The 23,286-nt window shown below is 58.1% G+C and overlaps 1 protein-coding gene and 1 non-coding gene across 4 annotated transcripts; one reads left to right on the forward strand and one right to left on the reverse strand.

The window, feature by feature from the left end:
- Positions 1-669: 669 nt before the first annotated feature.
- On the forward strand, positions 670-22,010 carry FBLIM1 (filamin binding LIM protein 1). Of its 3 annotated transcripts, XM_045859832.1 has the most exons (9): positions 670-777; positions 2,988-3,179; positions 7,674-7,943; positions 12,728-12,927; positions 13,290-13,407; positions 14,929-15,098; positions 17,194-17,372; positions 18,250-18,367; positions 21,378-22,010. In XM_045859832.1, the coding sequence occupies exons 3-9, from the start codon at positions 7,694-7,696 to the stop codon at positions 21,489-21,491; spliced, it is 1,149 nt and encodes a 382-aa protein (XP_045715788.1). In that variant the 5' UTR covers positions 670-777; positions 2,988-3,179; positions 7,674-7,693; the 3' UTR covers positions 21,492-22,010. The 3 variants fall into 3 exon arrangements, with proteins under 3 accessions (XP_045715788.1, XP_045715789.1, XP_045715790.1); XM_045859833.1 differs by lacking the exons at positions 670-777; positions 2,988-3,179 and adding an exon at positions 3,493-3,573; XM_045859834.1 differs by lacking the exons at positions 670-777; positions 2,988-3,179 and adding an exon at positions 4,653-4,670.
- On the reverse strand, positions 19,322-19,422 carry LOC123832381. Its single transcript, XR_006788039.1, has one exon. It is a non-coding gene; the product is annotated as a small nucleolar RNA U13 (small nucleolar RNA).
- Positions 22,011-23,286: the final 1,276 nt, after the last annotated feature.

Raw genomic sequence — 23,286 nt, forward strand, 5'->3', positions numbered from 1 at the left:
CTTTGGTCAAAAACTGCTGAATGCTCAGCACAGTGTAGGCAGGTGCGCTTGTGAATCACCCACATGAAATGGGGAAACGCGTTGAAAGAGTCTTTAAAAAATGTCACTGAAGCCGAACACAACCTCTCACAACAACACCAGCTGGTACACTGCTACAGATGGGCTCCTAGAACATGCACCTCGCAGGGGAAGCCTGTGCTATTGGGGCCCACCCTCCAGAAGACAATTCTGCTGTTTTTGGAGTCCCCCCTCATATATTAAATTTGTATTATGTGTCGATTGCCTCCCCCTCCCTATAAGCTCCATGGGGACAAGGACTGTGTCTGACCTGACTTCTGTGAGGTCCTTGGCTTGTGCCTAGCACACAGTAGGTGCCCAATCAATGTTTACTGGGTCAAAGCCCTCCTCCTACTGTGGGCAGCAGGTGACAGCTCCTCGACAGACTGGGCAGCAGCAGATATCCCCAGAGCTCTGTCTCGCCCCCAGACATCTCCCCCACCCGGGTCTCAGCTGCCTGAACCCCATTAGAGGGTCTAGCCCTCGCTCAGTCACTTGGCAGAAAGCTGGTCTGAGGCTGGGAAGGAGGGAGGCGGGGAGCAGGGCCTCTGGGCCGGCAGCGGACAAAGGGCGTGTGTTCTCATTCAAAGCACTTCCTGGGTTTCCATTGCAGGAAGCTTGGCACCTGCCAAGGTGACACTGACACCCGGAGGGAGTGGTGCTGCGGGAGACCCTTGGTCAGGACGCTCCCCTCCCCCCCACCTGGGAGCAGCGGTGGAGGTGAGGCAGGTGGCCTGGGGTGCTGGGTGGCAGGCCCCCACACATTCCCCCGTCCCGAGCCAGTCTTAGCCCAGAGCATATGTGAGGGTTCCTGGGTCCCAGATGGAGTCTTTGTGACCTTGGACAAGTCCCCAGATCAGCCCTTTGGTGCCTTATTGTCCCACCCTGGGGTGTAGGGAGGTGGCTTGGGGAATATCCTGGAGGTGAGGGAGAGCAGCTGCGTTTTTCTGTTTGTTTGTTTGTTTGTTTGAATCCTCACCTGAGGATGTGTTTATTGGTTAGAGAGAGAGAGAAACATCGGTGTGAGAGATAAAACATCCACTGGTTGCCTCCAATGTGTGCCCTGATGGGGGATCGAACCCGCAACCTTTTGGTGCGTGGAATGATGCTCCAACCAACTGAGCAGCCCAGCCAGGGCTGCATTTTTCTGTTTTAAATAAGCTTTCGGGTCACAGAGCACTTGAAAAGGGATTGCTACAGCCAAAAGTGTCTGAAAACCCCTGGGTCTCACTTTCCTCCTCCAGTCATTCCCATCTCTGGTGGCTCAGGGGTTCCCTCCCTTCCCCGGGGGTTGGGGGAGGCGTAGGGAAGTCTTGCTCCCAAGTGGGAGGCGTTGCTACCCAGCCAGGACTGAGCCCGACCAGGGCTCAGGCAGCTGTGAGTGCGGTTCTCCCTTGGCTCTCCAAGCCTCAGCTTCCCAATCCGAAGGGTGGTGGGCAGTCTCACAGCCCCTGGGACCACAGAGCAGGGCACCCGGGGGCTACTGGCCTGGGTTCGAATCCAGGTCTGGGCCTCAATCTCCTCATCTGTGAAACACGAGTAGCCAGCCCCGCCACACAGGGCCCTCCTAGAGGTCAAGTGCAAAGGAAGCCTGTAGGCCAGGTGCCCGCTGATAGGAGTCTTGTGGGCTGCTGCTGCTGCTGCTGTTGCAGAGTTGGCCGCTTACTTGAGCCCACCCGCCCACCCGCACTGGCCCGCACTGGCCCGCACTGGCCCGCAGAAATGCATGAGCCGGAGAGAAAGGCAAATAGCTCACACTGAACCGGTCAATGCAGAGATGGAAGTTTATGCTCTAAAAACCCGGCTCCCCAATGGCGTGTAGGTGACAGATCACACAGGGCGGAATCACAAGACACCGTAGGTTGGGGGCACGGGGTCACGCTGGGAACTGTTCGGAGGTGAGGTGAGAGTAATCAATCACTTCTTCAGGTCTTGGGGTCGGTTCTGAGGTCTTTTCCTGCGTTTCTCTGTCTGGTCTCCTGGGAAAGTAGCCCGAGGGGTGGTTCCCCCTTGGCTCAGGCCTGAGACACAGCTCGGGGCAAGATGTCTTTGGTGTGCAGAGGTCCCGACCGTGAGACCGCTAGGTCCTGGCTACTACCTTCTGCGGCCTCCGGGGTTGCATGCATATATATATACAAATATATATATATAGAGAGAGAGAGAGAGAGGGCGGGGAGAGATGGATGGGATGGTTTCTAGAGCTAGGATTTACAACTAAATTCAATCAAAGTCATCAGGGACCCTCAGTTGCAGCTGTGACGATCAAATGAAACAAGTATGACCAAAAGCAGGAGGGGTGAGGGATTTAGGGCGGTGGCAGGAGGGGCGGAGGAGCCTGGGACGCGGTTCCAGACGCCCCCTTTCCAAGCCCATGAGCGCAAGCCCCTCAGGAGCAGCCCAAACGCCACCCTGGCCAGGGCGACTGCAGCGCTGGGCCCACAGAGGAGCGCCAGGCCCTGCCTGGCCACCCCCAGACGGCGCTGGGTCCAGTGCTCCACTGGCCTCAGCCACTGTGGCTTTAATCAAAAGAACAATCTGTTTGCCTCTGAATCAGACCCAGATTCCCTTTCCCAGCAACGCTCCGGAGGCCTCCTGGGACTCAGGCGGCCCATCCCGGCTCCATCTCCTGCCCCGGGGCCGGGCTCAGCTTCCCCTCCCAACTCTATTATGTAGCCACTCCAGCTTGGGGGAGGGTGTGCAGGAGGTAGGGGGGCGGTCCTCGACAGGTGAAGCGATGGCCACTGGGCCCTGTCTCCCGGGACCCTGGGACCCCGCTGCAGAGAGCTTGAGTCCAGACAGGTAGTGACAGCCCAAGACAGCGAATCCAGGTGACCTGCTTCACTGGGGCGCCCCGGAAAAAGCCCCGAGCCCAGCCTACGTGGACCACTCCTTGCGTTCTCCCGGCTGCGGTCAGCATCTTCTATCCTCAGGCAGACCCCGCCGGGAAGGCGGCCACGCCCGGGTTTTGCAGACAAAGAAACTGAGGCTCCGGAAGATGCAGTGACTGCCCGGGTCCCTGGGGTTAGTGACGGCCGTGCAACCCAGACCCACCTGACTCTGGGGACCTTGGGAAATTCCCAGCCAGGCTGAGGTGGAAGCACCCCCTCCACCGGACAGGGCAGGTAGGACCACCAACCCAAGTGAGCTATGGGTGGGGGAGGGTAAGGACCACTCAGGGTGCACAAAGGACACGGGGGTGTGGGCAGAGGGGGAGGCCTCCCTCCCTCCAGGCCTGGGCTGGGGGGATGGGAGGAGGGGTGGAGGAAACAAAAGGAGGGGGAGGGGGCGGCGCGGGGCGCGGCCAGCCAGGTGGGGGGGGCAGGTAGGGGGCCACTTCCGCCCGACGGGAGTCCCGGGCCCCCTCCCCCAAGCCTCACCTTTTATGGTAAGGCGGCCGGGGCGGCGGGGCGGAGGGAGCCAGGGGGCGGGGAGGGCGGAGGGGCGGGAGGCGCGCGCTCCTCCTGGCTCTGCTGGCTCGGGCGTCGGACCGGACCGGCCCGAGCCCAGGCGGCCCAGGTAAGCTGGGCGGGGGAGTGGGGGTCCGGTCCTTCCGTCCTGCAGTCCTTGCCCCTGGTACACACAGGTGACAAGCCGGCAGTCCCTGGCCGGAGGCCACCCCGCCCCCAGCCGGGACCTCAGCCCCGGCGCTCCTGTGGGGGTCCTGCGGCACCCGGGGCGGGGGGAGGTGCCTGCCAGACCCGGGGGTGCTGTCTTTCCGTCCCAGCAATTCGGTCACAGTCCGGGAGTCGGGGGAGGGCTAGTGTCCCTGCCCCGTGCGGGGCGCCAGGGACGGGGGGAGGCAGGGCGGAAGCTCCCGCACAAAGAGGACAGCGTCCCGCACATGGATCGAATTAAAGTCCCCGGCAGCGCCCCACGGTGACCCGGCCAGCGCCCTGCTTGGCTGCTCGCGGGAGGGCGCCGGGTTTCCGGAGCTCCGGGGACCTCCGGGCCCCTTTATCCAGCCGGGGTCAGGCGAGGGGAGGGGAAGCGCTTCAGGGCAGTCCCTCTCAGGGCCGTAGTCCCCGTCGGGGGCTGGGTAGGGGTGAGGCCGGTCCCAGCCCCAAGGTGCGTGTGTCTTGGCATGGGTCCCCCGAGGATCCCGGGAAGGGGCTGGGCAGCGCTTAGATTCCTTCCCCCCATAATGACGGAAGCGAAGTCCTAGTTCCCCGGTCCCCCCAGGAGCCCAGACCCCGGGGGCTCCTCCTCCCACTCGGGGCTGAAGAACCAGCTGGCCTTCTCTTGGCCCTAAGTACCGAGGTCTTCTGCACCCTCTCTCCTCTTGTCCCCTCAGCCAGCCACCCTTTGGGACAGACCTCATTCTCGCTTTCTTAAAAAAACCCGGAGGCCCAGAGAGGTTCAGTGACCTGCTCGGGGTCACCCAGCAGGAAAGAGGTGGGGCCCGTGCGAACCCAGCTGGACGCGCTTCCTCCCCTTTTCTTGGGTGAGAGACCGGAGGGGAAGCCGCATCTGAGGCCGCAAGGGCCCCTGCAGCCGGTGAGGGGTGCAGTCCCACCCCCACCTCTAGCGAAGTTGAATTCTGAACGGAGCAGAGACTGCTTTACCAGACTGTCCAAGAACAAAGCTTAGAGGCGGTTCCAGAGTTTTTGGAAGGGGTGAGGAGTAGGACACGGGAGTGGGGAGGGGGAAGGAGGGGGGGCACTACCCGGAGCCCCTGGAGGCCCTGCCCTGGGCTGCAGCATAAAGCTGGGCCGGGTGGGTGGTTGCTGGATCGCAGCCTCCTTCCTTCCTCTTGACAGGAAATGACTTTCCTCCCCTTTGTTCCCACTTTCTCTGCTTACCCGACTGGATCGCGACTGGATCTCGCATTTGCCTTCTGGGGGAGGATGCGAGGGGGTGGAGGGGCCCTAGGGTACCGCCGCCTGGAATGCTGCCCACAGGGAGCCTTTGCACGTGAACCCCGCTCCAGGGTGACAGGAGGTGGGGGCAGTGGGACCAGGGGGGCGCAGCCTCCCTTTCCCTCCGGGGCCTGGCTGACCTGACTGACTGGGCTTTGCAAGGCCCCAGCTGGGCCCCTTCCCCTGGGGCCTGAAGCCCCAGCAGAAACCGCAGGAAGTGCTGGGGGGCGGCTGGGAGGGGTGCCCAGCTGTGAACATCTGGCCTCAGCACTGGGACATTTGCCTTGCATGTTTTCCGAGAAACCAGCAGACCCAACTTCTCGAGCTGGGGTGGAGTGGGGGTCAGGGGTCATAGCAGGGTGGCAGGAAGGCAGAGGGGGCATCCACAGCAGTCTCTGGGGGCCGCCCAGGACGCACTGAACACTAGATAAATAGGTCCAGATGGGGCCATTCTGGGGTGAGGACAAGCCTGAGAATTTGGGGGCATGCCTGCGACCCAGGGAAGAAGTGAGTCTCGAGCCCAGAGACACCTGGAGAACTCACCTCGGATGGTGATGGTGCTTGGTTAGCATCTGAGCCTGCCACAGGTGGCCTGGGAAAGTCACTTGACCTCTCGGGGCCTCACTGGCCCGTCTGCGAAGTGGGGGCGGAAGGGGCTGTGAGGGTCCGGTGAGCGGGGAGGACCGGGAGGCCCTGGGCACGGCGCCTGGCACACGGCAGGCGCGGCGTCAGCAGCGCCCTTGTGGTTTCTGGTATTGAAATCTCAGAGGCGCTGTGAACATTGTTTATAGAAATAGATAATGGAATTTGTAGCCAAGTATAAAACCAAAGGCTGTGACGGCCAATGTGAGCATATGTGCTTCCAAACATCACTTACAACACAAGTTAACGAAAGGGAAGTGCTTAGAGAACTTAAGACGCTTTCTTCAAATATTGGTTTCTGTTTTGGAATCGGTATTTTCTTTCATTGGACTGAGTGATACATTTTGACCAAACATATAAACAAACTTAGGAGGAATTTACAAGCATGGATGTTGTTTTTGTTATTACTATTATTCTCCGCCAGTCACCGAGATTGCCCACGGTGGCCGGTTGGGACTTCCCATGGAGGGAGGCCTTGGGCGGCCACTTGGGCCCCAAGTCCACCATTGGATCTGTCAGGACGCTCACCCCTGCCCACCTGCTTCCCCAGGGTCGCTGTCTGGGTCCCTGTTTTCTCTCCTCCCCGTGGACCTGTGGGCTGGGCCTCGGGCTAGGTCTCGGTGACCCCGGGGCGGGGCGGAGGGGGGGGGGGAGACACAAAAGGGCACGCTCTTCCCCCTGGGCGCCCTGGGCCCTCTCCTGAGCCGAGTGTGGTTGACGCGCCCCTCCCCATGGCCCACCTCAGCCTCTGCCCCCAAGGCCACTGTCCACAGGAACCCCCGAGAGATGAGAAACGGGATCTGCCTCGTCGGGCTGCTGCCCTGCTCCCGGACCCATGCCTGGATGCCTGTGCTGGGAGCTGGGCCCGGGCCGCCCAGAAATCCCAGGCACAGCTGATGGCGCACGTGGTCACTTCTGGGGGGGCCAGGGGCGGGGCAGACATGGTGACAGTGAGACAGCCTGCCCTATGACGGGCTGTCATCGCCCCGGAAGCAGACAGCAGCCCCAGGGAAAGGGTCAGGAATTGGGGGGGGGGGCGTCATGGAGGAGGTGATGTTTGAGCTGGGCCTCTCAGGAAGAACTGAAGCTCACCTTGTGGCGGGCGAGGGAGGAAAACCAGGTGGTGGGAGACACTCCCGGACAAGGAAGTGGGGGTGGGCGAGGGTGCTTGGTGACTTGACTTTCCAGGTAGTAGGGAGCCAGGGAAGACTTTTGAATAAGGAGCAACGGTCAGCCTTGCCCCCTGAAAAGACCGCTCCGGGGGTGGGGTGGGAGGCAAGACTGGAGCCCACTGAGGGTTTGGGCTGCGGTTTGGGAAATGGGGCAGAGCGAGTGATTCCAGCCGTGGAAACAAGGACTGACCGGCTCTGGAGGCCGACTGTGGAGGAGGGGGTGCCGGCTGGTGGGCTGGGCCGCAGAGGCAGCCAAGCAGCCAAGAGACGCGCTGCCGCACGACCCGAACAAGTGACGTTTCCGCCTCTTTGCCTCGGTTTCCGCATCTGTAAGATGGGGGCAGCAATCCTGGCTCTTCTGCAGCGGTGTTGGGGGGTTTATGAGTTAATGGGCAGAAAGTGCTTAAGGCACAGAGTGGGTCTTGGGACGTGTCAGCTTTGATTTTTCTGTCCCCTCTGCCTCCCGGAGGCCAGTCCTGACGTTCTCCCATGGCGGAGCTGTCCCAACGTTGGGGACTTAGGCTGTGACAGGAGAACCGGGATCCCGGGTGGGGGAGGTCACTTGGGGTGTGGCCCTGGGCTGGGCTGGCTGGCAGCCTTGCTGGGGCGGGGGCTGGAGGAGCTGCTCTTTCCGCACAGTCCTCGGTGGAAGGAAATTAATCATTCGTGGGGTGAGCAGGGCAGGGCTGCCCTTTGCCCGCCCAGGTGTGCAGGTTCGGGGGAGGGGCAGGCAGGATGCCGGGTCCCACCTTGTAGCCAAGTCACCTGGTAAACACTCGCCCTCGCCGGAAGGACTTCGTCAGCCGGGCTGGGCGCCGCTGGCTGGCTCGGTGGGGCAGCTGCCCCTGCCCTGTTGGGAGGAGGGAGGCTCCGCGCCCCAGGGGAGGGCTGCGGCCGGGGCAGGGCGCACCCTGCGCCTTGAGCCCAAGTGCCACTCTGCCCCCAGCCCCACCAGGAGCCTCGGCGATGGCCTCGAAGCCCGAGAAGCGGGTCGCCTCGTCTGTCTTTATCACCTTGGCACCCCCACGTCGAGATGAGGCCGTGGTTGAGGAAGTGAGACGGGCAGCTTGCGCGGCCCGGCCCGGCCGCCCCTGGGAGTCTGCTGCCCCCGAGAAGGCACCCGGAGCTGGCTCGGCGGGGAGGCCGGGTCCCTGGACGCCCTCTGGCAGGGCCGCGGCCACAGTGCCGGCTGTCCCCACTCAGCTCGCCAATGGAGGTAAGAGACTGGGGACTGGGTGGGGGGCCGGGATGGAGACAGCACTGGTGGGGGGGGGGCAGGCTCTGAGATCATTCATTCATTGAACACCTACTGCGTGCCGGGCAGACTCTGAAACCCGTCTGATCTGCCTGGGTGTGAGCCCTGGCTCCCACACTCCCTGGCTGTGTGGCGTCGGCCTCAGTTTCCTGCTCTGACAACAGGGGTAACGGCGGCACCTTCGTCAGAGGGTTGTTCTGAGGGTCGGGTGAGTTAGCACGGGCGTTTGCCCAGCCCCTGTCTCATGGGACGCGTTAAATATGTTACCTGTTGTTACTCTGGGCCAGACACTGGGGGCGTGAACAAAGAGGCAGAGTTCTTGGCCTGCATAAATCTCAGTGAGGAAAACATGATAAAAATACAAAATGTAATTCAGGAAGACACTAGCGTGCTGTAGAGGAATAAAACACAGCAAAGACGTGAAGAGGTGCAGTTTTCTGTGGGGCGGTCAGAGTGGCTACTCCAAGAGGGTGGCGGTCGGCTGAGACCTGAGTGTGGCAGGGCGGAGCTGGGGGCGGAGCTGGGGGGCGGAGCTTGAAGGACAGTGGGAACAGTGATCGCTGAGGCCTTAGGCAGGAATGAACGTGGCCAGTCCAAAGGGCCCGAGAGGTGATTTTGTTTCCTCTGGGCTGTGCTGTTCTCTGGCTATGGGACCTTAGATGAACTTCCTCCCTTGGTTTCTGCCTCTGGGAGATGGAAATGTGGTCGTGTGGGATGCATCCATCGAAGAATGGATGCTGCACATGTGATTGTTATTTTTTTAAGGTCTTATTTATTTATTTTTAGAGAGAGGGAAAGGGAAGGAAAGAGGGAGAGAAATATCCATGGGTGGTTGCCTCTCGTGCACCCCCTACTGGGGACCTGGTCTGCAACCCAGGCATGCACCCTGACTGGGGATCGAACCTGCGACCCTTTGGTTGGCAGCCCAGTGACTGTTTTATTACTTCATGCCTGGTCTGAGCTGGCCCTGCTGCCTTGTTGACCAGAGCCTTCCAATCCTCTCCCCCTGCAACTTCCATGGAAAGTCTCAGCTGTTGGATTGGGTAGCAGTGATGCAGGATGGCGGTCAGGGACCTGAGGCAGGGGGACAGCTCACTGTGCATCAGGGCACCAGCTGGAACAAGGAGCCACTGAGGCACAGAGGGTGAGAGGCCAGCCCCGGATAGCAGCTGAGCCCCCAGAATCCCCCAGGCATCCCGTCAGTCACCTTGCTAGCCTAGGGCAGCCCCGTGCAGCCATCACCATGGAAACCACCTAGAGACCAATAGGAAATGCCAATGACAGGGGGCCAGAAAGAAGGGGCTGCTGGTCTGCACGCAGGGGAGTCTGGAGATATTCGTGTAACATGCGTTTTCATTACAATGCAACCTCCTGCACTGATTTCTCCGTCCTGACCACACACCCTGAGGGCACAGCCTTGTCCAGCTGCTTCTCCACGTAGGAGAACCGGGACCGAGGTTCACACATCGGGACGTGTCATCCAGTGGGAAGAAATAGGTCCCTTTGGGTAGGAGAGGGAGCTCAAGAAATACCATTGAGGTGCCAACATTTCCTGGATGTTTTCTCGGGTTATGGGGATTATAGGCTGCCGACCCCGGGAGTGTGGTGACAAAACCAGACCTTCCTCGGGAAGGGGTGGCTTCTTCACGGTGAGCGGTCGCCATTTCCCCCCCAGCTGGGTTCACGTGGTGTGCAGCCTCGCTGGAGTGAGGTGCCTTCTAGGTGAGCCCCTTGGTCACGAGTCTGGTCTGACTACAGAACACAAAAGCATCCCTGGGTCGCCGCCAGCTGCTTAAAGGCCAGCTGCTTAAAGCCGCCTCTACAGCAGGCTGTCATCTGATGCCTCTGCTGGCGCTTGTCCCCTCAGGAATCCACCCGCAGCTCTCCAGCCCTGCATCCTGGCAGAAGTCCCGCCCTTTCCTGAGCCACTCCCGCCGCCCCACCTGTCTCTTATCCATAGGTCAGCTTTTCTCTGGGCTTCTGCCTAAAAGTCTGCTCGCCCTTCGCCGGCTCTTGGCCAGTTGGACAGAATCATCCTCGCTCTGCGTGGGCCCCCTTCTGCCCGGGCCCCTTTCTGCCCACCTGCCCCATGGCCTCCAGTCCCTGTCTCGAATCCCTGCCCTGACTGGCACCCGCCCGCCCTGAACAGCCTACGGTCTAGTCCAGACCCTAAGGCAGGCCCTGGGAGAGGCCTCGGTACCTGCTGTGTCTCCCGCTCCAGTTCCTGACTCACGGCAGCTCCTCTGGAGCGTGGTTCTCACACTCCAGCCGCATCAGCATCCCTGGGGGCTTGTTCAGACGCGGCCGGCTGCGCCCCACCCTGGAGTTTCTGATTCAGCAGGTCTGCGGTGGGGCCCCAAGACCTTGCGTTTCTTACGTGTTTCCAGGTAGGGTTGCTGCTCTGCTCTGGGGGCCATGCCTGGGGAGCTGCGGTTTAGTCCTGAGACGTGAGGCAGGGGGGAGGCTTGAGGCGTGGGAGTCGTTCTCCGTGTGGCCTCTGAACCAGCAGCCCAGGGAACTTTTCAAAAGAAAAGAGTTCTGGGAACTCACCCCGCACCTGCTGAGTCAGCAGCTCTGGGCTGGGCCCGGCCCTCTGCATCAGAACAAGCTTCCCGCCTGTACAGCACCCCCAGCCCTTGGGACAAAGGAGCGGGGTTCGTTATCTGCATGGAGTGGACTGGAAACCTGAAACCCAGAGAGGCGCCCCAGTGAATGAGCGAGCGGGGAATGGGACCAGAGCCCAGGTCTTCGGGGGCCGGGTGCAGGGCCGGGCGCAGGGCCGCCTGACCTCAGGTAGACCTGGCCTGCCCAGTGTGTCGGGGACAGCAGGTTGGTAGAGGACTCTGCGTCCTTTCTCCGAGGGCACTGCCCACAGGGCCCACCCACTAGTGGCAGTGACAGGATTGTCACGGGTGTGTACACAGCCCTGCGCTACACGGGGCTTCTCTCCTGACCCCCAGTCCCTTCTCCAGCGGAGCACGGAGGGGTGGGGGTTACCCGGACATCAGAGTGGCTGGACAGGGAGGCCTGGGGCCGAGGCAGGAGCTTGGTGATCGGCCGGCCCACCTCCTCCCTGCCTGCCAGGAACCCGGGAGAGGCTGAGCCCGAGGACTAGCAGATAGGGCCACCCCCTCAGTGTCACTTGTGTCCTGTGTGTGTTTGCTGTTGGGTGTTTTTTGTGTGTGTGAGTGCATGTGGGGGGGGAGGTCTTTCAAACATACCCAGGAGTAGAGAGAACAGTACAAGGAACCCTGTGTGCTCTGTATCTACTTTCAACAATAAGTTTTTGCCATGTTTGTTACATCTCTCTGCCTCTTCCTTTCTCCCTTTCCTTCTAAGTATTTTAAGGGTTTTATTTATTCATTTATTTTTAGAAAGAGGGGAAGGGAGGGAGGGAGAAAGAAAGGGAGAAAACAACTGATTGGTTGCCTCTTGTATGTGCCCCAACCAGGGACTGAACCCTCAACCCAGGCATGTGCCCTGACTGGGAATCGAACCGGTGACCCTTTGGTTCAAAGGCCTGCATTCAATCCATTCAGCTACATCAGCCAAGGCTCTTTTTTTTTCTTTTAAACATAACCACAATGTGAAACAATCAGCAAGAATACCTTATGATTATCTAGTCCACTACCCATAATTGATTTACCCTGAATTGCCGTAAAAATGCCCTGTAACCGTTGGATTGTAGTGGAATGAATGGGCTACATTATGTCTTGTCCTTCCTTTGAGCTACATCATCCAGTGGAATTTTTAGCTTTTCCTCATCTGCAAAATGAGGGTTAAATGAGGTGATGACTCATCCTTTGAGTCAGGATCCAATGAGGTCTGTGCCAGCACTGTCCAATAAAAATATACTGAGTCACAGATCAAGCCTCGTATGTACTTTAAAGTTTTCTAGGATCCACACTGAAAAAAGTAAAAAGAATTAAGTGGTATTACTTTTCATAATATGTCATGCAACCCAATATATAAAAATTATCGTTTTGGCATGTGATCTTTATAAAAAAGTGATATTTACTTTTAGAGAGAGGGGAAGGGAGGGAGAAAGACAGGGAGAGAAACATCAATGTGTGGTTGCCTCTTTGCACACCCCCTACTGGGGACCTGGCCCGCAAACCAGGCATGTGCCCTGACTGGGAATCGAACCAGTGACGCTTTGGTTCCCAGGCTGGCTCTCAATCCACTGACCCACACCAATCAGGGCTCAGTGTGGACTTCTCATGTGCGTAGTAGCTACCTGTGGCTGGTGGTAACTTAGACCAGATGAATATATAAACATCATATGGGGTTGTTTTCCTCTAAAGTCTCTTAATTCCAAGGAAGACCCCTCCTTTTTCTCTCCCCTGCCACTGACTTGTCGCAGAAATGTGCTGATGCAACTCTTGGCTCCCTTGTGGACTCCTCCCACTTGCCCCTCTGTCTTCCAAATTGATTATAAAAGGACGCTAAGTCTAGGGACCCGCTTAGATTGTGTTTGGTTTTGGTTTATGTCTGGGGCCTCGTTTTGGTGAAAGCATTTCAGAGCTGGCGCCTGCAGCTCACTGCAGCGTAAGGGGAGTCAAAAGAAGACCCCTGACCTCCGCTGAGGTTAGTTGTAGGTTCCGGGGGTGGCAGCCAGACCCTTCGTGGACAGTTCTGCATCCACCCGCTAGGGGGCGTTACCTGCGTCCGTGATGTCGCCAGCGGTGGTTCCCACACCTGCGTGGCTTCTGCGCCCCCTGGAGAGCTCACCCTTGTGCTTGCAGGGTGCCCTCTTCCTCCTCCCGCCCTGGATGGCGAGGACGCGCTCCCCGACCTGGACCTCCTCCCACCTCCGCCGCCCCCACCGGCGTACCTGCCTCCTCCCAACGAGGATGAGGAAGACGACGTCGTGCCCCCGGCCCCGATGGGGGCGTCACTCATTTCCGACTTAGAGCAGCTACACCTGCCCCCGCCCCCACCGCAGGTACTGTGGACCATGTTTAATCCTCTGCCCTTAGTAACAGAGGCCACTGCAGAAATGGGGGGGACTCCAGGCCCAGGAAAATCCTGGGTCCGGCAGCTTCCTTAGAAGTAGAAGGAAGTCGCTTTGACTGGTCGAAGGAACCCAGACCAGGAGCTGGGAGGCCTGGGCTCCAGCTGCCACGGTAACCTTCCTGCTGAGTGACCTGAGCTGGGTCACTTGCTTCTCTGGGCCTCGGTTTCCTCCTCTGTACCATGGGGCTAGTTGTGTCTTGTGCCACCAGGTGAGGGGTGGGGCTGAGAGGGCTGTGTGGGGTCCCCACTGGGTGACTTTTCTCCTCCCCCCCATCTCTTGTGTCCCCACAGTCCCTGGCGGAGGGGCCTCCGTTCCAGCTTCAGCCTAGTCGTCTGGGGCCCGCAGAGGAGGAGCTGCCGCCTCCCCCGGAGGAGTCTGTTGGCTTTGCTGAGAGAGAGGCGTCCACAGGTATGGGCCCAGGGCTGGGGGGTTCTGGGAGGTCCCCGGGGGTCCTCAGGGGGCCAGCCTGAGCTTGCAGGTGGGAACTGGGACAGCAGGGACCACTGGTGTCTTCCCCAGCTCCCAATTCAGTGATGGGCCTTATTAGAGTTGTACATCGACTTTATTTTTATTGCCTTTGCCTTTTTTCCTTTAGCACTAAAATCCACGTAAAATTGATCACATGGACCACCGAACTTGCTATGATCGCAAAGACACCTGGACTTTCTTTTCCGCATTTAATTTTTTGAGCACCTGAGACCCTCACATTGTATAAAATGGAAAGATGAAAGGGTACACAGCGGAGTCTTCCCTTGTTTTCTTTTTTTAAGATTTTTACTTATTTGTTTATTTTTAGAGAGAGGGGAAGGTTTGTTTATTTTTAGAGAGAGGGGAAGGGAGGGAGAGAGGGAAACATCAATGTGTGGTTGCCTCTTACGCTTCCCCACACCGGGGAACCTGGCCTGCAACCCAGGCATGTTCCCTGACTGGGAATTGAACCAGCGACCCTCTGTGCTTCGCAGGCCTGTGCTCAGTCCACTGAGCCACACCAGCCAGGGCGAGTCTTCCCTTGTCAATGTTGTGCATATTCTTTCAGATGCATTTTTTTATGCACACATAAGAAATACAAATATCCACCCCCACCCCCCATGTTTTGCACAAATAGGAGCAAACGCCGTGCTGTTCTGCACTTTCTTTGTGCGTGTTAGAGCTCATTGCACACTCGAACATGTGGTGGTGCCTACTCTTTTTCACAGCTGCATCGTATTCCCTCGAGGGGCCCTACCGTGTGCATCTAACCAGTCACCTATGCATGGGTGCTCAGGGGGCTCCTGGCTGTAACAAAAAATAAGGCTGAGGTGAATTGCCTGGCACGTGGTCGTTTTTCCTGGGTGCAGGTTTGTGAGATAAGTTGCTAGAAGAGGAACTAGTGTGGCCCAAGGGTGGGTGCATTGGTGACTTCGGTATTGTTTTTTTTTTGCCGGATTGCCCTCTGTGATCAGCCCGATCTGCCCTCCTGCTGGCAGCGTCTGTGTGACCGTTTGCCCCCAGGCTCCCCAGCACCATGTGTTACTCCTTTAATAAACAGCAGTGAGCACTTACCCTGTGCCAAACGGCCTTTGCTACTCCAAGGTCATAAAATAATTCTCCTCTGGGTGCTCTTCGTGTTCTTGTGCTTTCGTTTTCCACGTCTCCCACACGCTGGGAATGATCGGGGTGCAGGGTGGCATGGGGGAGGCCTCCCCCCACTTTGACTTTTTATAGATGGCAACCCAGTGGTCCTGACACTGCGCCTCTTTTCAAAGGCCATTCACTTGGCTTCCTACCGCGCCTGCCGACCCTCCTCGGAAGGCGAGGAGGGGAGGTCGCACTCACGAGCCCCGGGGGTTCAAGGCAGAGACCTAGCACCCTGGGCCTGTTGTGGGTGGCGACCGGGTACAGTCCTCCCGGGTTGGGCAGGCCATGGCCTTTGTGTCTCTTCTCCCCCAGACGTCTGTGCCTTCTGCCACAAGGCGGTGTCCCCCCGCGAGCTGGCCGTGGAAGCCATGCGGAGGCAGTACCACGCCCAGTGCTTCACGTGCCGCACCTGCCGCCGCCAGCTGGCGGGGCAGAGCTTCTACCAGAAGGACGGGAGGCCCCTCTGCGAGCCCTGCTACCAGGTAACCCCTGCAGCGGCTTCCCAGATGCCGGGCCCTGAGCCGGGCTCGGGGGAGATGGCGCATCATTGCATTCCCACGACAGCCCCGGGAGGCAGGCAGTACTGGCCCGTTTCACAGAGGAGGAGGCTGAGGCTCGGAGACAGGGGAGGAGCTCAGCCAAGGTGGATGGCTTTCCTGTGACAGCTGTAACCTTGCCACACACTGGGTGGCGCCAGACGGCACACATGGACCCTCTTACAGTTCCGGAGTCAGAGTCCAAAATGTGTCCAATCACAGCCTTGTGCTCCACCCCCACGCCCAGACTCTAGGGGAGGATCGTGTCCTTGCCCTTTCCAGCTTCTCACTCCGCGTTCCTTGCACGCCTCGGCTCCTCTGTTTTCCACGTCAGCAGGGTCGCATTGCGCTTCGGTGTCACGCCCCTTTCCCCGTCAGATCCCCCTCCGCCTCCCTCTTCCAGGGACCCCCACGATGGCATTCAGGGCCCACCTGGATCCTCCAGGATACTCTCCCCGTCTCACAGTCAAGCGCATCGGCAGAGTCGGGTGCCAGGGGCTAGGTCCTGGATGCCTTCGGGGCTGTCACTCACCTTTCACACACGGTCATGCTCCAGCAGGTGGCGGAGCTGGGGTTCTAGATACCCAGGCGCATGGGGCTCTGGGCCTGCCCTCGGGCTTGCACTCTCCCCTAGAGCCACCAGGTTCTGAGGCGTGCTCTGAAGGGGGGTCTGTGGCACCTCTGGGTACCACGTGCAGTCCGGGTGCCAAGGTATTGAAATTGGTGGTTCTCTGCGATGGCGTGTGGTGGCGTGTTTCTGTATGGTGTGCAGACCACTCGAGGACGTAGGCCTCACCTCATCCTCTTGAATTGGCGGCCCCTGGCAATCTGCATTTTAACAAGTCTCTCAAGTGATTCTGGTATACGGGGAAGCCTGAAGATTACTGGTGTGTGGACTGGGAATTAGGACCGAGAGCTGGGACTGTCTTCAGAGCCGGCACGACCCGAGCCCAGGCAGGAGGCACTGCGAGAGGAGAGGGGAGCCGGGCTGCCCGCCCCTCTGACCTCATCCATGTAGAGGGGCAGGTGGCCTCACCCTCCTTCCTCAGCTTAGAGCCACGTAGGGGTGAGGCACAAAGGGGATGCAGGGGGGAGGGGGAGGGGGCTTAGAGCTGGAAGCAGCGAGGGGGGACTGGAGCTGTGTGCCGGGGAGAGAAGGGCTGCCCCGGGAGGGGGTGAAGGGTCAATGTACCCCCTCCCCCTGAAACACACCCGTCAGATGAAATTGGGTTCAGATGAACAGGAGCACAGGAAGGGGAGGAGAGACGTGTAGGAGAAAGGGGCTGGTTGGGGGGAGGCCTGTCAGCCCCCCTCAGTGCTAACTCGCATCCCTCCTCATTCCTGAGATCGTTTATGAGATTATACGGTTGTACGTGTACTGATAGCCAATAATTATATTGGGTGTGTAAACATTGGTTGGGAGGGTAGATCTCATGGTAAGTGTTCTTACCCCATAAAACAACTTAAAACATGTACATAATATTACGGAATATAAAATTAACTAGAACAGAGGAAAATCAGAGAGGAGTGTGGGGTGCTATTAACTTTCAAAGGAAAAGTTAATAACACCCCAAAATATATAAATAAAAGACCCTTACAATTCCTAAAAGGGGGGCATGGAATTTGACTCTGAGCTTCCCAGTGGGCAAATGGAAAAGGGAACAGGGTTTCAAGGTTTTTTGTCTATAAGAGAAAAGGCACACCAGCTTCTCCAGGAATTGCTTTAGCTGACTTGGAGATTTAAAAGAAATTTCCTCTGTGGGCCCTCGTGTATGTGGCCACAGCATTTACTAGGGAGAAAACATGCGGTCGTAGCTTTGTGGCGGGAATCCTCACTGTAGCCAAGGCCACAAGGCCAAGCTCGATCCACTGAAGCAGTAGTGCAGGTTTGGGGGTGGTAGTTGTAGGCCAATGGCATGAATTTGGGCTCCCCACCTGTACCCCTGGCCTCCTGGGCCCCTTCTGAGTTGGTCAGAAGCCCCTCGTGGCTTGGAGCGGGCACACGTGTGGATGGCTCTGAGGCAGTGGCCCTCTGCCCCAGGACACCCTGGAGAAGTGTGGCAAGTGTGGCGAGGTGGTCCGGGAACACATCATCAGGGCCCTGGGCCGGGCCTTCCACCCGACTTGCTTCACGTGTGTGACCTGCGCCCGGTGCATCGGGGATGAGAGCTTTGCCCTGGACAGCCAGAACGAGGTGTACTGCCTGGACGACTTCTATAGGTACGACAGGGGTCTGGGTGTGGGTGGGGCGGGAGGCCAGGGTGGGACTTGGGCAGAACGGAAGAGCTGAGCCGGAGACCCAGGGGCTGGGTCAACAGCTTTTCTGCAGAAACTGGGTCCTCCTGTTCTGCACACCCTCTATCTGACCAGGTACCTGCTTGCAGTTAACATTTTGAGCACCTACCCTGGGCCAGGCACTCGAGTTAGGCCATTTCATCCTCAGAACTAATGGAGGAGTAGATTAAGACCGAGAACTTAATTAAATCCGGCCTTGAGGCATGCACACATCACCTCTATCAGGCAGGCACTGCTGAGGGTTCCACTTTACCAAATGTGGAAACTGAGGCATGCAGCGGATAAGTACCCAAAGTCTCCCAGCTGGTAAGGACGGAAGCCACGACTCAACCCCGCCCCCGGTCGGCCAGAATTCTGGGGCCTTGCTCCCGACCCCTAGAGCACGGAGCCATAAGCAGCAGTAGCAGCGACAGGCATATCCCAGGGGGCAAGACAGATGTGCCTGCTGGAAAGAAAGGAAAGAAGAAAAGGCAATGACCTAGAATACAAGACAAATGAAACGGGCCCCAGCCCCCTGCTGAACTCACAGGAGATGGCTTTGCTTTCTCAAATTCTGACATGCGCGTCACTTCCTTGCCTCCAGCTAATTATACCCTGGGAAGCCGGGTCTAATTACTCCCGGTCTCTCCATCCGCCCCTGCCAGGAAGAAATAGGCATTTGCGGTTGTAGCTCCAGGTGCAGTCACGTAGCAACAGGTCGGAAATAGCTCCAGGAGGTGAATTAGAGCCAGGCGCCGTCCTGACAGCTAATTTCTGTGGTTGTCGGCGTGAACGCCTCCCAAGTGCGTTCTCTTCCCTCTAGGAAATTCGCCCCTGTGTGCAGCATCTGTGAGAATCCCATCATCCCCCGAGACGGCAAGGATGCCTTCAAAATCGAGTGCATGGGAAGAAACTTCCATGAAAATTGCTACAGGTGCGAGGTGAGTGGAGCGGTGATTTAATGACATGCTGCAGGTCCTGCGCAGTCACACAACTGGAGTCTATTCATCGGAACTCTTTGACTAAATGGTAGAAACTGAACTCAGCCTACTTTGTGCAAGAAAGGGGATTGTGGGAAGGCTCATGGAGATGTCGCTGATTGTATCGAGTGATATTGGGGCACTCTTTCTGTTTCTCAGTTCTGCCTTTTTTGTGTGTTTGCTTCATTTTCTCTTCCTGTGGGCTAGCATCCTCTGAGGAGGGGGAGACAGTGCATGGCCCCGATTGGGCCAGGTTTACATCCTTTTCACTTGGAAATTATATCCAGGGAGCCTATTCAGTCCCAAGAAGGCTTCTGATTGGCCCAGAGTGGGTCACATGCCCACTTCTAGACCAGTCACTGGCCAGGGGCTGTGATTAACAACTCCTAGGGCCAGGGAGTTGATACAACCATGGGAAGGAAGGGAGGAAGAGATGCGGGGCAAGCCCACCCCGCAGATGTCTTTCCGGGTGCTGGGAAAGAGCATGCATAAATCAGCTTTGGGACTAGCAAGGCTGTGATGGAGTCTAACCAGAGAGGTTATAGAGGAAGCGATGCTTCCCGGGGTCTTGCAGGATGAGTAGGAGTTTGCCAGATATTCGGAGAGAAGAAAGGAAGTCGGGAAAGGGGCAAGGGTGTGTGAAAACCCACTTTGGCGTGAGCAAGCCTGAAGAATCAGAGGAAGCGGAAGTTCCTAGGTGCGTCTGGAGTGTTGCGTGTGGCAGGCTGTGGTCGGAGAGAAGGAAAGGGCCCACATGCCCCAGGCCGCAGGGACGGGTGAGGCCGAGGCGGGGCGGCTGGTGAGAAGCTGGTGCAGTGGTCCCAGCAGGAAATGCCCAGGAGTCTCACAGGACCCCGCACGCAGAAGCTTGGGAGCTCTCCTGTCACTGTCATGAAAATCTTACTTTTTAAATTATGTCAGACAGGTTATGTGCCAATGTAACAAGGTTTGTGGGAGTCACATGTCACACAAGAGTGTGAACACCCAGTCATCACACTTCTGAACTCCAAAAGGGTCCGAAAATCTTAATGTTTGGACAAGGGGCTCTGCATTTTCATTTTGTCCCAGATCCTGTAAGTCCTATAGTCGGTCCTGGTGGGGAGGCTCCAGGAGTCCTCCCTGCCTCTTCCACTGTCACCTCCATGTCACTGATGTTTCTGTCTTCTCTGAGGACGGCGACAAAGGTGGCCACTTTTATGGGTGTCACCTAAGTGGGGACCCCCAGAGCAAACCTCTTCATCAGCCAGTGAGTAATTCTAACCGTTTCTGCAAACAGACACGTGGGACCGAGGGGCTATTTTCTCTAAGTGTACAGGGGAGCTCGGTCCGGAAGGTGACAGATTGCTTCAGAGTCCCCCTTGTCTTTGGTGGTTAGAGTCCAGAGTCCGACTGATAACGCCTCTGGAAAGAGCAGTGACGGAAATCCAGTGCGCTTATCACCGCCATAGCCCTCATAAGGTGCAGTGGCGATAAGCATTTCCCCGAGCCTGGTCAGCGAGCAAATAACCCTCCCTGCTTGTCCTTGGTCGCTGGGCCAAGGCTACTGTGACCGTTCCGGGACTGCAGCAGAAAGCTGAGTTGCGACCCGCAGTTTACATTTCAGGTGGCAAGGCTCAGACCGCCTTGGCCTGGGACGGACTGGGGCGCTGTTTCTTTAGGAAGGGGTTTCACGGCGCCGTCCACACTCCTCAGGTCATTCCTGTCCCTTGCGGTCCGTGTCATTTATTACCATTGCTCCAAATGGAGGGGTAACAGCCCTTTCGTACCTGGGCCGTGATTTTTAACTTACAAAATGCTTTCGTGCACATCGCCTTACTTTTCCCTGAGATGATCTTGCAAGATGGGAGTTATTGTCTGCATTTAAGCTGTGGAAACTGAGGCCAAGAAAAGTGATTCCAACCCTGTTAGTCTGCAATGATTGACAAACAGCTCCACCCTACAGCTCCTTCCCAGATTGTGTGGCTCTGTCAAAGTTAAGATGTTTTTTTCCTCGACTTTAATTTAGAAGAGGTCACATGTGCACCTTGGGGACTTGACATTTGGCAATTGATGCTCTCAGAGCCTGGCATTTAAATAGTCCTTGAGAGACTCAAGATGCAGTTGCAGAAAAGAGACACACGAGGGCGCCCTCTGCTGGCCTTGCTGCATCAGAATGGCACCTCTGAGCCCAACCTTGTCTCTAAAGGGACCAGCCCCTCTGAACTGATGAGTGCAGCTTCCAGAGGATGCCAGCCATGCCCTGAACCGTGTCTCTGGGCATTAATCATCCCCATCATTACTCCCCAGTGTGTGCCCTGGTAAGGCTCGGGTGAGGTACAGCCTTGCGGCAGAATGGTGAACTTAGCAGGTTGGGCTCCAAATCTCTCCCTCTCAAGTCCTTTGGTGATCTGAGAATTTGGAATTTTAAAGTCTGTGCCAGTGTCAAAGCTGTGCAGAAACGGGAGCGATGAAAAGAGCCCAGGACCCTGAGCCTGGAGACCTGGGGCAAGCCCCGCCCCTCCCTGGGCCTCAGTTTCTGCATCCGAGATGAAGCCCGGGCTGGTTTCTGTTATTCACTCAGCAGATGTTTGCCGCGTGCCCGCGGTGCACCGGGCTCTGGTCTGGGCCGGGTTGAGCAGGAAATGGGGTCGCTGCCTCGCAGAGGGCACGTCCTACAGGGACTGCTGGGCAGTTGTTAAGGCGCTTCTGCCTTTTTCCGAGATCGCTCAGGGGCCGGCTCCCCTCCGCTGGCTCTGCTCACTCATCACTCACTGCCTGCTATGGGTGGGAGCCCCCTGTGCCTTGTCTTCCCTGGTGGAGACCTGCCCCAGGTGTGCTGGGGGAGCAGGAAGGAGGGGCCACCTTCCCAGCCCGGAGGGAGTTCATTCATTCGGTTCGTTTCATCAGCAGACACCGGGTGAGCTCCCACCGCGGGCCAGCTCTGTGCTGCGCCCAAGCCTGGGGTCCATCCGCATGTCCTTTGTCCCCACAGGACTGCAGGGTCCTCCTGTCTGTGGAGCCCACGGACCAAGGCTGCTACCCGCTGAACGACCGTCTCTTCTGTAAGCCGTGTCACGTGAAGCGGAGCGCTGCCGGGTGCTGCTGAGAGCGCCACCTGCCAGGACCCCGAGCCACCGCCGGCCCCTGTTGAGGGCCTCTTCCTGACTCGGTTTCCCTGTCCTGACTGCTCTTGCGCACCTTCCTCCCGAGCCACAACAGGGACCAGCCCATCATATCCAGGGCGCAGGGGCCGAGCCGCCCCAGCCCCAGCCTCAGCCTCCTCCAGCTCAGCAGCCGGCGGCTGCTGACAGCGCCCCTCCACCTCTCGCCGCCACCTCCTCCGTCCTCGGGCACCGGAAGTCCCCGTGCCATGCGTATCTCATCCGGGGGGCCATGATTGAGGCTCTGGGCCCTCTTGCACGCTGACCTTGACCCCCACCCCATTTCCAGGGCTGAGGTGGCACCCTGTGTCCTAGCAGTGACACTTTAGCTGTCCCGTTAGGGCACTAAGGTACTGAGATCAGCTCTGGCTTGCAGAACCTACCTGTTTGAGTTAAACTCCAAAGTCCTTTAAAAAGTGCTTTTTTTAAGTATTAAGGTTTAAACGATGAGAAACATTCTTTGGATTTTTGCGAGAAGAGTGTACCTTAATAGGAAATGTCTCCCGTTTGTTCATCAATGTACAAGAATGTGACCCCGGGGGTGGCACGGCCATTGGCCCCTGGCCCAGCTGTGAGCCTGAAGAGCAGGGGCAGGAGGAGATAGGCTGACACCCAAGGGCATTGGCTGCCCCCTGTGTGCCAGTCAGCTGACACTTATTAAGTGCCTGTTGCATGCGGGGCAACCGGGTGCAGACGCTCTGAGGGTCCTTCCTGCTGCCTTGACTGGGGTGTGCACACCCCCCACACACACATACACACACTCTTTCAAGACAGTGCCGGGGGGGTGTCCCTTCAGCCTCCTGGTTGTCTCCCCAAGGCCCACTCGGGCCCTCCCGCCCAGGCTGCCCTGCGCCCACTGCGTCTTCCAGGCCGCACCTAGAAGATTCTTCTATTTGAAGGAAAATCACTTTTGCTGCTTGGTAACTTCTGTGGCACTTTGTAGCGCACAAACAAAGCAAGGTGCGCTCTCCTCCCTGGGGCAGTCCTGACACACCGCAGGCTCCCGTGAGCGTGCCCATGCCGGCTCCAGGTGCTGCAGAGCGTCTCCTAGAGCCCCTTAGGGGCGTCAGAGCAGCGGGCCCCGCACCCCCGGCACTCACAGCCCACTCCCACCACTGTCATAACCAAGGACCTCATATCCTCTCACTGCCTTAATTTTTCCTCTAAATCAACGTACTTTGTTTTACTCACGCCCAACTCTAGTCTTGTGCTAAACAGTGTAGCCATGCAGTCACAGGTCGGTGTGCTAGTTTTATGTTTCCTATTACACGTGAGAATAAACGTGTAACTGCTAGAAGTCCGTCTGTGTTCCGTCTAAGGTCTCGCCGAGCTAGACACGAGCCTGTGATTGTAGCCCTGGAAGAGCGTGCCCTGGGCGCCTGCTCACAGTGGTGTGGGCGTTCAGACCGTGCACCTCCTTCCCCGCGGAGTGGGGCTCCGCTCAGCAGGTTGGGGAGCTCATGCCCAGCAATGGCAACTCGAACCAGCCGACTCAGCGTGCCGTTCCTTCCTGGACACGGGCCACCTGTACAGGGGAGCCCTCTGAGGCCACCAAATCTTAGCAGAGTCAACCCTCATCCATGGGATGCGCTCGGTGCACATGAAGAGGACCACACTGATACCGAGGCTCGGCGGTCACAGCTCCAGAGAGGAGGGTGTTTGGCAGGAAAGCACTGGGCTTGGGGGCCAGGCAACTCAGGTCTCAGACCTGGAGCCACCACTCCATAGTGTGGACTAGTT

Source organism: Phyllostomus hastatus, unplaced genomic scaffold, assembly GCF_019186645.2.
Source record: "Phyllostomus hastatus isolate PE091 unplaced genomic scaffold, TTU_PhHast_1.1 phas_scaffold_182, whole genome shotgun sequence".
Taxonomy (NCBI): Eukaryota; Metazoa; Chordata; class Mammalia; order Chiroptera; family Phyllostomidae; genus Phyllostomus; species Phyllostomus hastatus.

What these genes read in the sequence shown, in the direction of transcription:
- FBLIM1 (XM_045859832.1), top strand. Translation starts at nt 7,694, where the DNA reads ATGGCCTCGAAGCCCGAGAAGCGGGTCGCCTCGTCTGTCTTTATCACC. An exon ending in CACTCAGCTCGCCAATGGAG is followed by an intron (nt 7,944 to 12,727) that starts GTAAGAGACTGG and finishes TTGTGCTTGCAG; the next exon opens with GGTGCCCTCTTCCTCCTCCC. An exon ending in TGCCCCCGCCCCCACCGCAG is followed by an intron (nt 12,928 to 13,289) that starts GTACTGTGGACC and finishes GTGTCCCCACAG; the next exon opens with TCCCTGGCGGAGGGGCCTCC.